The following is a 17,435-nucleotide window of genomic DNA, read 5'->3' on the forward strand; positions in this document are numbered from 1 at the left end:
CTTGCATAGCCTGAGCCTTCCCCAGGTCCTGCTCCTTCCCCTTATGCCACCACGCTGAAGGTGTGAGACACCAGACCGGCCAGCCACCTGGATGCTCTCACTGTGGCATCACACCAGCATCAGAAAAACCAGTGGCGAGGGCTCACCTTGCTGTGCAAACCCACTCTGCAATTAGTCATAAAAGACGTGAGGCTTTTCGCAGGGCAGCAACCTTGACAACACAAGAGCATCCTCTCCATGACCCATTTCTTCTGTTTCTCGTATCCAGATTGTGTGTCTGCCTCCTGAAAGGGTGACGGTGGGTGCTGCTGGCAGAGGCACTGTTGGCAGAGGCACCACAGGAGCAGCGTGCAGCTGAGCGCTCCCTATTGCTGTCCTGTGTCATCTGAGCAAGGGCACTGGCATGCACTGCTCTTGTTAACCATTTAATTAGCAGTGCCTTCGAGACAGAATGCCTTCCCACTGGAATTTCCAGCTTCCAGGCACGTGGCTTGCCCTCCAAAACACCTCATGGCTTCCAAAATTTACAGTGGGATCTGTCAGTGCAGACATTGTTCCTTGTCAGACTGCTGCTAATGCATACTAGTTCACAAAATCACAAATCACAGAACTGTAGTGGCTGGAAGGGGCCTCTAGAGACCGTCGAGTCCAATCCCCCTGCAAAGCAGGCCCCCTGCAGCAGGCTGCACAGAAGGAAAATCCAACAACCTCCCTGGGTTTACACACTTCATTCTGCACAAAGCAGTTCTAACCGCTTCTGCAAAGGCTGAAATTGCTTTCTAGCAATACAGACGATTGCTTCGCAGCGCTGGAATCGCCTGCACACACAGGAACCACGCTGGCCGCAGGCTCCAACCCCTAGCCCCACACCCCCCGGAACCCCCACGCCCCGCGGACCAGGCACGGCGGTTGGCGCTGCGAGGTGCGGCGCACCCCGCCCTTGGGCGGTGCGGAGGGCGGCGCGCGGAGGTCCCGTGATGGCGGAGGCGGAGCGGCGGGCTCACTCGGCGGGGCCTTCGCCGGCAGCAGTGCTATGGGCAGAGCCATGGGAGTAGCTGGGCTGCTCGCGGGGTTGCTCCTCGTGCCCGCCGTGCTGCTAGGCGCCAGCTTCGGCCGCGGAGAGCCGCCCCCCGATGTGCAGCCGGCGCCGTCCGAACGGGGGACGGAATCGGACGCCGTCCCCGAGGACTCGCTGTGGCCGCTGCCTCAGTCGCTCCGTACGTCCCGTCTCCGGCTGCAGCTGGCCCCCGAGCGCTTCCAGGTGGTACACGGCGCCGGCTCCTCGGCGGGGCCGGCATGCGGCCTCCTGCAGGATGCCTTCCGCAGGTGAGGGCAGGCGGCGGGGCGGTGGGGCGGCAGGGGCGGCAGGGGCGGCAGGGGCGGCAGGGGCGGCAGGGGCGGCGGGCGGGCGGGCCGGCTCCTGGAGCGGCGGCGGCTCCCTGAGCTCCGCGCTCCCCGCAGGTATTACGAATACATGTTCGGACGCTCCAGCTGGAGGAAGCCGCACCGAGCGTCGCCGTCTGCGCAAGGGGAGCTGTCGCAGCTGCAGGTGGTGATCGCCTCCCCGGAGTCCGGCTGTGACAGCTTCCCACACCTCGCGTCCAACGAGGCCTGTGAGTACCGCGGCGTTGTGGTCAGGCTTAACGGCCAGCGCAGAAGTCAGACGGTGATTTATTTTTATTTCCCCCGGAAATAATAGGCTCATGGAGGCCCCGTGAGGACGCGGCAGCTCTTAGCTAGTCACCTAGTCACTAGTTGTGAAATTGAGACCGTGCCACGTCGTGACATTAATCAGTGGCATAGTCTGTGATCTCCTCAGCGTGAAGTGCTGGGTGAAGAAGCAGTTGAGCTGCTTCACCTGCGTCCTGCAGGGTTGTAAGAACGTTTTTGTTCTGTCAGTGCATACAAGACAGGATTAAAAAGGCGACATGATTACATTGGATTTGTCCTGCCCTGATTCTCCATGGCTGACGTCCAGATTGGAGAAACACTCTAAAATCAACTCCTAACCACTAAAGAAGTTTCTTATCAGTTATCACAGGAATCAGTGCGTTCGGCTGTCTTAGATCTCTTCTGAGGTAATCTTCTGTAACAGTCTATGCAGTTATGTGGTATCCAGGATACAGATCCTTCCCAAAAGATCCTTTTAATCCTAAGTCATACATCTGCAGCAGAACTAATTCTACCGGACTTGTTAAAAAATGTACTGATATTAAATTTAATTAGTCCTTTCTGTACATGCAGTGAAGCAGTGCAATTTTAGTGTGCAGATTTGCCACATATTTCTGTGTAAATGAGGTACAACAGCAAAATCGTAGAATCATAGAGTGACCTGGTTGAAAAGGACCTCAATGATCATCTAGTTTCAACTCCCCTGCTATGTGCAGGATCGCCAACCGCCAGACCAGGCTGCCCAGAGCCACATCCGGCCTGGCCTTGAATGCCTCCAGGGATGGGGCATCCATAACCTCCTTGGGCAACCTGTTCCAATGCTTCACCACCCTCTGTGAAAAATCATTAATGCTTTGGAATTTTTTTATCGTGGTCAGGATATTACATTGCTTTACTACTAGCTGAACTTTGGACAGCTGTGTAAAATTGAGTTCTTAATGAAAGCTGGTTTTTCTGTTCTGTAAGGAAATTATTCACTTGCTGCATTGAGCAGTTGTTTGTTTTTTTTTTTTCTAAACAGAAATGGCATGGTTTAGACAGTGGTTATCTCATAGCGTGAGAGGTGGCACATGAAAATCTAATGAGGTTTAACAAGGCCAAGTGCAAGGTGATACACTTGGGTAAAGGCATACCCAAATATGAGTACAGTGTGTGAGAAGAACTCACTGAGAACAGCCCTGCAAAGAAAGACTAAGGGGTCCCGGTGGATGAAAGGCAGTGTGTTCTTGTAGCCCAGAAAGCCATTGATATCCTGGGATGCATCAAAGGAAGGATGGCCAGCAGGGAGAGGGAGGGGATTGGTCCCCAGTACAGGAAGGATGCAGAGCTGCTGGAGCAGATCCAGAGGAGGGCCATGAAGATAACCACAGTGATGGAGCACCTTTTCTCTGAAGAAAGGTTGAGGGAGTTGGGCTTGTTCAGCTTGGAGAAGAGAGGGCTCCAGGGAGACCTTATTGAGGCCTTTGAGTACTTGAAGGGAGCTTACAGGAGGAGAACTGACTTTATGTACATTTGATACCAATAGGACAAAGGAGAATGACTTGAAATTAGAAGAGGGGAGATTTAGGTAAGATGTTGGGAAGACATTTTTTACTCAGAGGTGGTGAGGCACTGGCACAAGCTGCCCAGAGAGGTTGTGGATGTCCCAGTCCCTGAAGGTTGGGCTGGATGGGACCCTGGGCAACATGATCTAGTATGTGACAATCCTGCCCATGGCAGAGGGTTGCAACTAGATGATCTTTAACCTAAGCTATTCTATGATTCTGTGATGAGAGTATAGCTACCTAATAAAAATACAGGTTACCTGCCCTCCTCTCTGCTGACTTCTTACATTTTCGTGTAAAAGGTTCGGTTTATCCTTGCAAAACTTGTTGTGTTGCATTCATTTAAGATATATGTTGAGAAAAACAGTTGCTGTCTCAGAAGCATATCACTCACTGGCCTACAGTTTACCACAAAAAGAAAAAAATAAAGCAAGAAAAAGAGCCCCAAAAAACACACAGAGATTGTATCCATGCTCTGTTTCTTTCCCTAAACTTCCAATACATACAGAATATCTCTAGGTTAAAATGGAAAATTAAATACTCTCTTCATCTTCTTTTTTGTTACTCTGTAATTAGACCTTTATAAGCAATATTGCTTAAAAAAAAAGTAATCTGTAAGCACAAAATATCTAAAATGAATGTAAAAGGAGAAGTGCATTTCTGTGGTTATGTCTGGCTTAGTTACTCGACCTCATTGCCTGCTTACTAGATGCAAAAGCATCATTTAACGTGTGTAAAAATCAATTAAGCTACAATAGGCTGCCATTCTGGCCACTGTACAAAATTTAACATTGTCATTTTTCAGAGCCATTTTTGTTTTAGCATCTTATTAACAGTGGCTTCTGACTGGGAGCTTGCATTATTCCAGGAGCACATATGAAAATGAAAGAAATGTGCATAGTATCACCATTAAAAAGAGCATTTGTTTGAATTACAAAGAAAAAGTACAAAAAAAAAAAGGGGTAGGGGGAGGAATCTTGAATATCTTACTGCCTGATAATATCTTAGCAATCCTTGCCTTGTCGAGGAATAACTCTTTTTTCCTCTCTTTAGATCATTTAACTGTAAGTGAGCCTGTAGCTATACTGAAAGCAGACGAGGTATGGGGAGCTTTAAGAGGTAAGCTGATGCTTTCCATACAGAGCTGTTTTTGTTCTAAGCTTGTGCAGACTGCATAGCAGAGTAGGAACCAACTGACCACTGAGGCTTGCCCTCGTTCAGTCCTTCATGGGAGGCAGACTTGGGCTTGAGGGCCTAAAGGTACCAGAACATGCACTACACACTCCCTCAATCTGTGTGCTCTATCCCAGACCCAGTGGCAAACCAGAACTGAATGCTTGCTTTATTTATTTTGCTTTATTTTTTTTAAATCAGCCAGGCCAACCAAATCCCAAGTGCTAAAAATTTCTCTGATCTGTAGTGTTAACAGATTGTTCTGCACTAATAATAATGTGCAGGTCACCATCATCGAGAAGACCATGATGCTGAAGTCTCAATCTGCTTTTCTTAGACAGTATTTAAATTAGAAATTTTTTGATGCTGAATTGGAAACTTCACCTGTTCTAGAAATGACAGGAATATGCATGGTAACACCAGACATTCCTACCTTACTCTCTGTTGCAATCATTCTGTCACAGATTAATTGGATATGTCTGAGCCATGATAATAATATTCAGTGCTTGTGTATAATGAAGAGTTTGAACTGTTCTCTCTTCAATACTTTGTTAACTTTATTGCTTGAGCAACAAAGGCGAATGTGATAACAAGAAAGAAACTCAGTAATAAGGCATTATTTCTTGCTGTAAATAATTTGGGTCCTGTTTTAACTGAAATTTTAAGGAATAACAGTGGGTTGTACTCCAGATTCCTTTCTTTGATTTTTTCCAGGTTTGGAAACCTTCAGTCAGTTGGTTCATGAGGATGAGTATGGAAGTGTAAGTTAACTAAAAACGCAATCTGATAACAGACAGCCACGTTCTTTATTAGGTGTTTTTCAAGGAACAGTAGATCTGCAAGTTTCATTAACTGCTTTTTCAGAAAATAATTTGGAAAGGTGTTAAGAAACTGAGAAATATTTTGTGTTTGTAATGATGAACATAAAATGGGAATTCTAATTCTCGAATCTCATTTTTGTAGTTTCTTATCAATGAATCTGAAATCTATGACTTCCCAAGGTTTGCGCACAGAGGAATCTTACTTGACACTTCAAGACACTATTTGCCATTGAAATCTATTCTCACAAACCTGGTAAGTAGGCTGTCATGTATCATTAATAAGGAAGATTTCCTGTTATATTTTGTTCTCTAAAGTAGGTAGCAATTGATCCTGGTGTGAAATGAGAACATGGCTAACATCTGGAAGGACAGGGTGAACTTTTCTAGGTGGAGGACAGAGTCTGTGCTGGATATGAATCGAGTGGGCAGATGGAGTGATTTGCAGTTCATTGAGGAGGCTGTGATTTTGTGCACCTTGGGTTTTCGGTGTTTGCTGCTGCCTAAACCAGCACAGATATTTCCTGGAGGCATGTTTTGCAAGCATTATAGGGGAGACACTGCAATCAGTAATTCGACTGCCAGTGGTTGCAGTAAGACTACAGACTTTTAAACAACCATGTAGTCAATTCTTAAGTTGATAAGGGTGATTCAGTAATGAAGTACAAACAGAGGCAAATTCTAATATGTTCATTCTGAGCTGATTTTTTTTCACTACTTCTTCTCAAAAAAAAAAAAAAAAGGGTAGTACAATTTCTGTGAAGAGCTTATGAAGAGTAAGAAATGTGTATTCTCGCTCTCACTTGATGAGAAGGTCAGAGTTTTGTCTAATTCAGCACCAGAAGCTGTGGGTTTTCTTACTTCCTACTGCCATATTTTCTCTTAAAGTACTTGTAGCAGGTCTTGTTTGGTTGGAGTGGAGGAGTCCTTGAATGAGGGAATATGCAGTTTCCTGTCTTGTCTGTCCTGTTTTTCCAGGATGAGTTTTTCTTAGATACTTCACTTCTGTGTTCCAGAACTTTGCAGAGCAGGCTTAGGTGGGCAAAAACAGCGCAGGTAAAACCAGCCTTTATTTCTGAGGTCGTCCTTGAACTGCACTTGGAGCTAGCCCCTCCATGAGTATTTACAACTTGTTTTTACCTGTCATATCATTCCAAGCTCAGCAATTAGGTTTGTGTGGGTAGTCTCATACAACTAAGAATGTTCCAGCTACTCAGGTAGTTCCTGTGTCAATATTTGTTGTCTTTTCTGAAAGAGCAGATGTATGCCTGAAGTATAACTTTTGAGACTTGAGTTTCTATTCATTTTTTTAAATTTCTGTAACTGTTGCTCTTCCGTTTTCTTCCCTTAAATTATGTCTGTGGTTCAGCTATTTCCTCACAGCTATGTTTTATGCCATTTTGCCAGTTTAAGAAAAAGTGTGCTTTTCCTCCTTTGTGGCTTGAATCCAGACTAGCCTAATAAAAAGCAGCAGTAATCCCTTCACTGACATGTGGTAATTAGATGCTTAAGGCAGCAGTTTAAGTACATTTCCTGTTTGTGTCTGACTACTGTGCTGTATCACAAGGGAGGGAGAGGTTGAGGGAGGATCAGGATGTGTAATTTTTATGTGGAAAGGTGTGATTTGGTGGAGATGCATGAAGACAAGCAATAATTCAGTTGCTTCAGAAAATTCAGCTTGGATGAAAAAAGAGGGGAAAAGATGGATCGTGCAAGCAACTGGAAGCAATTTTTTGCAATTACTGTTTTGCAATTACTTGTCCCAGAAGAGTACAAATTCCTTCCAGCATACAGCACGTTCAGTGACTCTGATAAACTTATGTAGTCCACAGTATGTGTGTAAGTGCCATCTGGAGTTATGATTCTATAATAAATGTGTTTACATTTATATTCATGACGTACAGTTAACAAAATAGAAGTACTAATACTATATTGACTGAAAAATGCATAGTTCACTTTGCCCGCATTTGAAATGCATTCTGAGGAGGTTATTGTCACATGAGGATGTAATCAATAATAGGAATTCAGTTTTGAAGTACAAAGTATTTAGGTAGAAAAATGTAAGCTTTCCTATAAGCTGAAATAGCTGATTGCTTATAGACAATCAACCAGATGCTTTGAAAAGTGGAAAAAATTCACAAGAATTTATAGCTTTTTACTTGTAAGTTGAAAAATGGTATTTTGCTTTGATTTAGTCATTGAGCTAGGCGTGCAGGGTATACTGGGCAAGACCATCTTTTTTGCATAGATTTTCTGTGAGAGTAAAATGCTTAAGTGAACTTTCTTGCATTATTTGTTACAGGATGCTATGGCTTTTAACAAGTTCAATGTTCTCCACTGGCATATAGTAGATGATCAGTCATTTCCTTACCAGAGTATTTCTTTTCCTGAGCTTAGTAACAAGGTGAGTACACATCTTTCGAGTACAGTGGGAGGGCAGAAATCTGGCATATTTCATGGAAACTAAATGCAGACACAAGAACCTATAAATGGTTAATTATATCTCCCTTGGCCTATTGTGAAACAGAGTTTCACCATCACCTGCATGTTTGCATTAATAATGAATGTAACGCGACGAGGGTCCTTTGTTTCAGAATCAGTGATGAAGAGAAGGACGGAAGGTCAAATTTACTTCTTTGTATAAGTAAATAAATAAGTAACCCTTATCTACTAAAAACTGTGATGGTGTAACAGTATGTAAACTTTCTCTAAATATGTACACTTCACAGGGGGCTTACTCTTATAACCACATCTATACTCCTACTGACGTCCGTCTGGTGATTGAGTATGCCCGATTAAGAGGCATTAGAGTTATTCCAGAGTTTGATACTCCAGGACACACACAGTCCTGGGGAAAAGGTATGTCAGAGAAAGTATTAATGCTTAAAACATTGTGATGAGTAAAGTGCAGCATAATATTCCTATTATATCTATTTATATTATATAATATATATTATATATTAATATAATATGAAAGTGAGTGGGCTTGTTAAAAGCAGCTTTTGAAGTACTTTGAAAGGCATTTGGAAAGAGGTAAGCGAGGGGAAGAATCAGCAGTGGTCAAGACCTTAGATGTGAGAGAAGCGAAAGTGAATGGAGGAAGCTGAAACTGAGCAGTCATTTCCTATGCTGGATGTGTATGCAAAGGCTAAGCATATTCTATCTGCTTTGGTTTCATGTTGATGTTTTCACCCCATACAGTCATCTTGAGTTTAGAGTAATAAGGCAGAGGCTAGAAACAGTGAGCTGCTGTCCCTGGAGATATTTTTTCTTTCAAAGTAGCTGATATTTCTGTTTACTAGTAAAGACATGATCTGCTGGTGTACAAATGGTAGCAAAGCTTTATTTTGTTTTCTAGGTTTCAAAGTAGTAGTATTTTTCTTGATAGAGTCCAGAGTTATGGTGATTACATGTACTCAGAGACCGGGAAACCTTGTGCCTTGATTCAAGATGTATGGACTGCTGTTAAGCTGCAGAGTTTTTGGCTAAACAGAGAATAGTATACATTTTCTAGTCCCTTTAGCTACAGGATGAGTCTTGTGCTCATCCTGTGGGAAATGTGTCCAGAACATTGGAAGATGCCCCAGGCTCTTTCTCACTTACTTTACATGAGAAGGAAATGAGCAACATAGAAGTTGAACCGGTAAACAATTTTTCTGAATCTTTCATCTTATGTAGTCTTGGTTGTTATGAAGCATTAGGGGATGCCATCCAGAGGGACCTGGACAGGCTTGACAGGTGGGCCCACGTCAACCTCATGAAGTTCAGCAAGGCCAAGTGCAAGGTCCTGCATCTGGATTGGGGCAATCTCAAACACAGATACAGGTTGGGTGGAGAATGGCTTGAGAGCAGCTCTGAAAAGAAGGATTTGGGGGTGTTGATTGATGAAAGATTCAACATGAGCCAGCAATGTGTGCTTGCAGCCCAGAAGGCCAACCATATCCTGGCTTACATCAAGAGAAGTGTGCCAGCAGGTCGAAGGAGGTGATTCTGACCTTCTACTCTGCTTTTGTGAGACCCCACCTGGAGCACTGCGTCCAGTTCTGGTGCCACCAACACAAGAAGGATATGGAATTGTTGTAGCATGTCTAGAGGGCCACAAAGATGATCGGAGGGCTGGAACACCTCTATAAGGACAGACTGAGAGAGCTGGGGCTCTTCAGCCTGGAGAAGACTATGAGGTCTCAGAGGAGACATTATAGTTGCCTTCCAGTACCTGAAAGGGGCCTACAGGAAAGCTGGGGAGGGACTTTTTATAAGGGCATGTGGTGACAGGATGAGGGGAAATGGCTTTAAACTGGAAGAGAGTAGATGTAGACTAGATATCAGGAGGAAATTCCTTACTGTGGGGGTGGTGATGCACTGGAACAGGTTGCCCAGTGAGGCTGTGGATGCCGCCTCCATGGAAGCATTCAAGGCCAGGCTGGATGGGGCTTTGAGCAACCTGGTCTAGAGGGAGGTGTCCCTGCCCTCCGTGCAGGGGGTTGAAACTAGATGATCTTCCACTTCCATCCCAAACCATTCTATGATTCTGTGATTAACAAAATCCAGATGCTTGCCAGTGGCTTGCCTACAGGTAGCTGAGCTGACCTGTAGTCACATGAAGAGCAGGATTCAGCTCACTTGTCTTTAATGAGCTGGTCCTGATAGTTTCTTGTATGATAGCTTTTTAATATAACTGAAGCTGGATTTGCTCATGAACCTGAGAACTACAGCTGTGCTTTCCCTACGTTTAAATTCAAAGTATTGGAAGGAGACCTACAGTCATGCAAGAGGGGCAGGTGAAGCAGTGTATTACTAGCACTCTGCTTGGGTGTGTGCTTGGAGTAGAAAACATGCAGCTAGGAAGGTGCTGCTGCAATTACGTAAACTGAATATAGGGATCATAGAATCCTTAGAGTTGGAAGGGGCATTTAAAGGTCATCTAGTCCAACTCCCCTGCAGTGAACAAGGACATGTGCAACTGGATCAGGTTGTGCAGGGCCAGCTGATCCACTCTGGCCTTGAAAGCCTCCGGGGATGGGGCATCAACCACATCTCTGGGCAACATATTCCAGTGCCTCACCAACACTATGAAAGACTTTTTCTTGTATTCAGCCTAAATCTATCCTTTTTAAGCTTGAAGCCATTTCCTCTTGTTCTTTCACCACAGACTCTGATTCCTTCTAATTGGCATATTTCCTAAATCTATTAAAGCTTTGTTATTCAAGTAATCATCCAGGAATTGCTTTCTAGTTGGTGGAGTATGTTCTATAAATTTGTGGTTTTAAATCAGAAGTTTAAAAGCTGGAGTCTTCATTTTCAGTTAGAGGGTTCTTCAGCTTTGGGCAAAACTGTTTCAGCTTGTCTCTATTCAATTTTGTATGGAATAGATGAGCACTTCAGTAATGAATATTAACCTTTGTAATATGAGTGAACTACTTCTTGTTAGCAGAGATAGCAAGCCCGTATGGAACTGAATATCCTCCATTAATTATTCCTATTAGGTCAAAAAGATCTTCTCACCCCTTGTTACGGTGGAGAACAACCAAGTGGATCCTTTGGACCTGTAAATCCCATTTTGAATTCAACTTATGACTTCATGGCTACATTATTCAGAGAAATCAGTAGTGTATTTCCTGACGCCTACATCCATCTGGGAGGAGATGAAGTGAGCTTTGATTGTTGGTATGGTCACAGTTCAAAAAATAAATAGCCAGTGCCTCTTAAACTTGCCTAAATCCATCAGCTGTGAGATGGCTTTCTCTGCTTATCCCAAAGATACTCTGCTCCTGCTTCTGTAAGAATTCATAGGCAGAGCATTTTCAACAAGCAAGTTACAGATGTACAGAATTTTGCTCTGACCATTTGTTTTTCATGCATGTTGGGATACTCTAAAGGATTTCTTTATGAAAACTAACCTTTATGAACTTTATGAAAACTAACCATTCAGAAGGGAGAAAAATTTGGGGAGTTAAGCACTATAGAAGATTATTAACGCTGAAGTGCTTTGTGTTAAAGGAAAACCAGTCCTTTTCATTGAGCCCTGCCTTATAAAAAATCTGTTAATGCTAAGAATTACAGTACTACCTTCTTGGGTGCTTACATTACAAATACTGCATACATTAGTACAGTTCTTCAAGTTGTGGATTTGGGCTATTTTTAAATCTTTCTGGTGGAGTAACTAATAATAATACAGAATTGAGAGCTGATGTAATAGGATTAGCATTCAAATTGATCCTTGTTAGTATTTGTGGATTCTCTTGAAGAAACAAATCTAAACACTCAGAACTTGCTTTAATTTTTGAAGTAGAGATAAGTTCTGTCAAATGTTTCAGTACACAGTGTTGGTTTGCTTTAAGGGAGTTCTTTTCAAGTTTGATTCTTAATGTAACTCCTGCAGATACCCTGGTGCTCTTTGGTTGCTTAGTTTCCGGACCTGCTGGCAGTTTTCCCACAACATGATAGAGGCACCAGGAACCCCAGGGCTCTTAGGAGCTTGAGGAACCCTGCCAGAAGCTGCTTGAGGGCAGCTACTCCAGTAGCTTTCCCAGAGAATTAGGACTATTGGCTTTGTTTCAAATCATGATTAAATTTGGTTTCAAAATACCTAAATTGTATTATTCTGCTACTTCTGCTCTGTTGTGCATTTGAGGCTGTGACATGTCTAAGGCATCTGTTAATATACTGTGCGTGGATAAATCTAATTAGGAAATCAGGCTTAAAACAAACAAAAAATAATTCTTCTGATTTATTTTTTTTCTGTTTAAGGAAATCTAACCCTGAAGTGAAAGATTTCATGAAGAAGCAAGGATTTGGCATTGACTATGCTAAACTGGAATCATACTATGTTCAGAAGTATGTGCTTAATTTTTAATTCTGCCCAGCTTTTCACACCTGCTGTCTGAGGGGGATGTCAGGGTGCAGATATGTAATATTTTAGACTGTATTATATTGCATATATAATAATATTTTAAAAATTTCAAAAACTTCAATGCATGGGGGTACATCCCAGTTTCTTTTCTGTTTTTACAAAGAATATAGAGTTTACATCTTTAAAATGCGGGACACAACAAGGATACGTAGGCTCGTTCTAAACACACTCTGAATGTATTGGGTATCTTTAAACTGGGTGTACTGAAATGTCAGTAAACAAGATGGGGAGAGAAAATCAAAAGGTTTTTGCAGACGTTTATTGATTTTTCTTAAGTGGCATACATTTCAACATCTTTCTGAGTTACTGGCAGTTCTGTACTGAAGTCTATGTTAATGTACTTCCTTATTTCCTTATACGTATGTTCTAGAAAGAACATTGAAGGCCAAAATGAGAGAAGTCTGGCTTCTTTCAGTCCCGTAGGAATGAAAAGGCACAGTATGCATTAGAGTAGGAAATACTGCTGCATTGGGTGTCTGCATTTGAGCTGCTTGAAGTTCACAGGCATGATCTTATTTCTAAATCCTAGGATTTTGGATATTGTTTCCTCCTATAACAAAGGATACATGGTCTGGCAGGAAGTGTTTGATAACAATGCAGAGGTAAGATGGAAAAGTAAATAGGATACTCTCATAAAACAACACAATATCATGGGTGGCTTCCAAAGTAGACAATTAAGTAGTTTTGGTTGTGTCCTTTAAGTGTTTAAAGGAAATCTGTGGACAATACCAGTAAGTCCACACAGGTGTGGAGCCTAACCTGTTATTACCATTTATCTAGTAGATAAAATAGGTGAAACAAGAACAGCAGCATTGCTGCACCTTCTTCAAGGTAAGAGTAGATAATATCGCTTAATGTAGAGTGATATTTACTTAATGAGTAAAGAACAGAAAAGTTTCTCTGCCTTCTTATATACTTCAAGTTTTCCCAGGTAACAGCACACCTAGACTAGTAACACCAGGTGCTCAGCTTTTTGAAGTTATCAGTTAACTGGTATGATGGCATGTAGGAGCCATCTCAGGGAACAGACTGTCTACAATCTGTACTTCTCTCTAGTGTGAACTGTGTTTAAAACTAACAGATTATTAGTTTAGACTGTCTAGGAAAGAAAACAGTGCCAAAAGTTAGTTTCCAGTGCTCTCCTTTTTGAAGCAAAATGCCCCCCTCCAAGTTTTGAAATCTGTTACTGTTTTTTTTTCCTGTCAACAGTAATTAGGATTATCTTTAATGTTGATTTTTTTAAAATTATTTTTATTTTTCCCTTCTAGCTGAAACCAGACACTGTAGTTGAAGTGTGGATGGCAAATAACTATGCACACGAACTGAGCCGTGTCACTAGAGCAGGGTTTACTGCTATCCTGGCAGCTCCCTGGTATTTGGACTACATTAGCTATGGACAAGACTGGACAAAATACTACCGTGTTGAACCACTGAACTTCCCTGGTTTGTTACTTTTTTTATGTATGATGTGCGTGAATGTATTTGGTTCATAATAAGGCATAAATTGAATAGATAAGGCTATTTAGAGATGCATGCAGTTGGTATGATCAAATACTCTATAGTCAAAGGTCTTGAGCATTTTCCAGAGTTGTGGCTGACAAACAAGTGAAAAAAACAATTACAACTTCCCATTTCTCAAATGGAAAAGCATTAGTTCCTCCAACATGTGGCACTGGTGCATGTGTGAGACAGCAAGCTGGACGGCATGAACAGACGTGTCATGCTTTAGGAACAACACAAAACAGCTTATGGTGGACAAGAAACTTGTATTTTGAAGCAACCTCATAGAAAGTTAGACTGTTAAAGAAAAAGGTATATTCTCTCCCTCTGGCTGAAGCTGATAATCAGAACTTTTGCCATTTCCTATGCAAAGTGTTAGGGAGAACTTCAGAGTTCCATAGCTTCTTCAAGAAACGTTCTGTGTGTAGTAGAGGGAGCAGTTTGAATGAAAACTTGAATCCCTGAAGAGCGTCTAAACAACAGAAAATAAAAGTTATAATCTTTTCTGCCGCAGAAAGGAGATGTGTTCTCCAGGAAAATGGGCTAGTCATTCTTACATTCTACTACCAAAATACTGTTTGTGCTCAGGACAGATATGTTATTTGATGAAAAGTGACAACTGAACAGCAGTCCTGAGTATTGAAGAAAAAAATTATCGTGATACATGTCCATGTCCTGGACAAATAGTAATTCTTACTTTCTGCTTTGAATACAGGATCTGAAAAACAGAAAAGGCTCTTAATAGGTGGAGAAGCTTGCCTGTGGGGAGAATATGTGGATGCCACAAACCTCACACCAAGATTATGGTATGAACTTCTTTATATTTTAGAAAGCTACAAGGAGAATGAATTAATCAAACAGTATTGTATGTTTGTGGTAACAGTGCTAGAGTTCTGTACTGATCCTAAGCAGCTTTACAAATTGATGCTCCTGGTAAAAGACCTGGTGTTTAAAACTTTTATCCATTCTTGGTTGTAGCCTGTATCTCTTCTAAAACTTAGTTTATCTTCACAGGCCTCGGGCAAGTGCTGTAGGGGAAAGACTCTGGAGCAGCAAAAATGTGACCAACTTGCAGGATGCCTATAGAAGACTGTCCAACCATCGATGTCGCATGCTCAGGTAAGATCAGTGGTTCCAGTAAGCCTGTGGCTCTCATGCCATAGAGCCAGTGGAGTTAAAGTACAGGCTTAATTTGCTGGCTCCAAAATGAATGAAAGCTAGCGGACTCATCTGATCACATAAGTATCATCCCAAGTGTTCCCTCAGAAGGGAAAAAACAGTTACATTAAGACAGGAGTTCAAAAGATTCTTGCAGATAACATTCTCAAAATCATGACCCCTCTTTACTGAAATGCTAGAACTTATCTCTGTTCTTTTGGATTTTGGAAAGGGTCCAGAGGAGGGCGACTAAGATGATCAGGGGGCTGGAGCACCTCCCCTATGAGGACAGGCTGAGGGAGTTGGGCTTGTTCAGCCTGGAGAAGAGAAGGCTGCGGGGCGACCTCATTGCAGCCTATCAGTACCTGAAGGGAACCTACACCCAGAAGGGGAGTAAACTCTTCAAAAGGGCTGACAATAGCAGGACTAGGGGAAATGGATCCAAGTTGAAGGAGGGAAGATTTAGGTTGGATGTTAGGGGGAAGTTCGTTGCAAGGAGAGTGGTTAGGCCCTGGAACGGGCTGCCCAGGGAGGTTGTGGATGCCCCGTCCTTGGACGTGTTCAAGGCCAGGTTGGACGGGGTCCTGGGCAACCTGATCTAAATGTGTATGTTTGGTGGCCCTGCTAGGCAGGGGGGTTGGAACTACATGATCCTTGAGGTCCCTTCCAACCCGGGTGATTCTGTGATTCTGCTTTCTTCTGAAGAAAAAGCATACTCCATGACTGACTTATTTCAGACTATGAAGGATATTAAAGGGCACATGGGAGGAGTACACAGACAGGAGAAAAAAATAGGCTGATTTTTTTAGTTATTGGAAAGAATTGTTACCGGAGATAATCAAATGGAGCTTCTTGCATGAGAGGTGGGCTTGAATGACCTGTTCTTTCAAGTATTGCCTTAATGTAGAGAGTGAAGGGGTGGATCTGGTCTTAAGTTTCAATGCGACTCACTTCTAAAAGTACACAGCCAGAAAGCAGTTTGATTGCTCAAATGTTGCTGCAACTGATCTACAGCAAGAATGAGCATGCCAGCTAGTTTTATAGTAGTTTATGACAAACCAAAGAAAATTCCACCCATGAGAGGAAGGATTTTGAGGTATTTACAGATCAGGTTTTTAAAGGACAGGATACATGGCAATTACAGTTAGCACCCAAAATTCAAGCACTCTGTTCAGATTTCTGTAGGTACCTCAGCATGTGCTTTGTTGGCACATAAGCTCATGGTGAATAAAAAAGAAAAAACAACTTTGCTTTAAGGACATGTCCTCCTTAAAAGTACTGCTTTTATGTAGGCTTTAAGCTAGAAGGACAGTAGAGTAACCATCCCATTTCCATCGGTTAAATGATCATTCCTTCTGTCTGCAGTTACACTGCCTTTCATTGGACCTTCCATGAGTTTTTTTGACTTCTGTTTGAACCCCAAAGCGCTGATTTTATTAATTGAACTGTTAGAAAAATTTAGGAAGTGTGCAAATATGTCCCTGATACCGTTCTTGTGCGTGGAATATGTATATGCAGACAGGTGGTTTCAGCAGGCTGAGAAGCCTTTCCAAATAAAACAGCTCTGGCTGGACGTATGTATCAGATTACCAGGCAGAGAGTGAAGGGGCGGGGAGAAACTTTCTAACAGCTAGATCACGGTCAGTGGCAGAACAATAGCTCTTCTAATCTAAGGGAAAGGTTACTGCTACAGAAATTGTACTATAAAATCAGTTTCCATTCAGATCTGAACTCAGCTTCCTGTAGTGATAAGTAGAATGAACATAATCAGAGCTGCATGTGAAGGAAATATTAGCCTGAGAATGTGCAGTGTTAACTGTCTTGTGTTTTCATATTCATCACTTACCTTAAAAGCAACAGATTTTACAGAAGAGCAAGACCACCAGCCCTAAAGTTCGGTGTTTTAACTCATTTTCTAGTATTCTGGTAGGTTCAACTGAAACAAGATTACTGTATCTGGCTTAGTAACCAAAATGCAATCTACAGAATAGAGCGCTTTTTCCACTCTCTAAGTAGGCAGCCCATTTTGTTTACATAAAGCAGATTAAAACTGGCTGCCCTTATCTTTGTTCCTTCCTAAACCACTAGCCCATTATTTGATTTATTCATACATATTTGACTTTATTTTAACAGCAGGGGCATAGCAGCTGAGCCTCTTTTTGTTGGCTATTGTCCCCATGAAGCAAGATGGCAGTGACTGCTTTGGACACCTCCGTTCAGCAACCTGAAGTGCCTCTGAGGTGCGAAGATGTGTAGATGAGCACATGTGGTTTGATTGTTGAACCAAAACCATTTTCACTTTTAAAATAAAGATATTTCACATGCTTGTTGGAGTAGGCCTTTTTTTTTTTTTTAAATCTAGGATGATGAGGTTCGTTCTATATCAAACTTCAATTAGAAAGAGGGATTCTTCACTATCAAGTCTTTACTTTCCTTCATTTTTAGTTATGTAAAGCTACTTGCATAGAGAGTCTGCTCTTTATATGTCAAAGTGTTTTGTTATCTGCTACTTTCCCAAATTACTGCAAATGTCAAATTAATTGTAATACACAGCAGGTCCAGACCATTTAAAACTTTAATCAGTCATTCTTAGACATCTGAAAAATCTTCAGTGTACAGCAAAGTAGCACGTGGGGATTGATGGTGTGGGAGAACTCT

General features: G+C 42.2%; 1 protein-coding gene across 1 annotated transcript; it reads left to right on the top strand.

Moving 5' to 3' along the window:
- Positions 1 to 1,033: 1,033 nt before the first annotated feature.
- Positions 1,034 to 16,974, top strand: HEXB (hexosaminidase subunit beta; the record flags this gene model as incomplete). The annotated part of the gene is made up of 14 exons (XM_079548910.1): positions 1,034 to 1,326; positions 1,462 to 1,613; positions 4,269 to 4,334; positions 5,103 to 5,149; positions 5,352 to 5,462; positions 7,509 to 7,610; positions 7,936 to 8,065; positions 10,693 to 10,873; positions 11,957 to 12,043; positions 12,649 to 12,721; positions 13,388 to 13,562; positions 14,335 to 14,425; positions 14,634 to 14,738; positions 16,911 to 16,974. The coding sequence occupies 14 exons, from the start codon at positions 1,034 to 1,036 to the stop codon at positions 16,972 to 16,974; spliced, it is 1,677 nt and encodes a 558-aa protein (XP_079405036.1).
- Positions 16,975 to 17,435: the final 461 nt, after the last annotated feature.

Source organism: Tetrao urogallus (genome assembly GCF_951394365.1).
Source record: "Tetrao urogallus genome assembly, chromosome: Z".
Lineage (NCBI taxonomy): Eukaryota > Metazoa > Chordata > Aves > Galliformes > Phasianidae > Tetrao > Tetrao urogallus.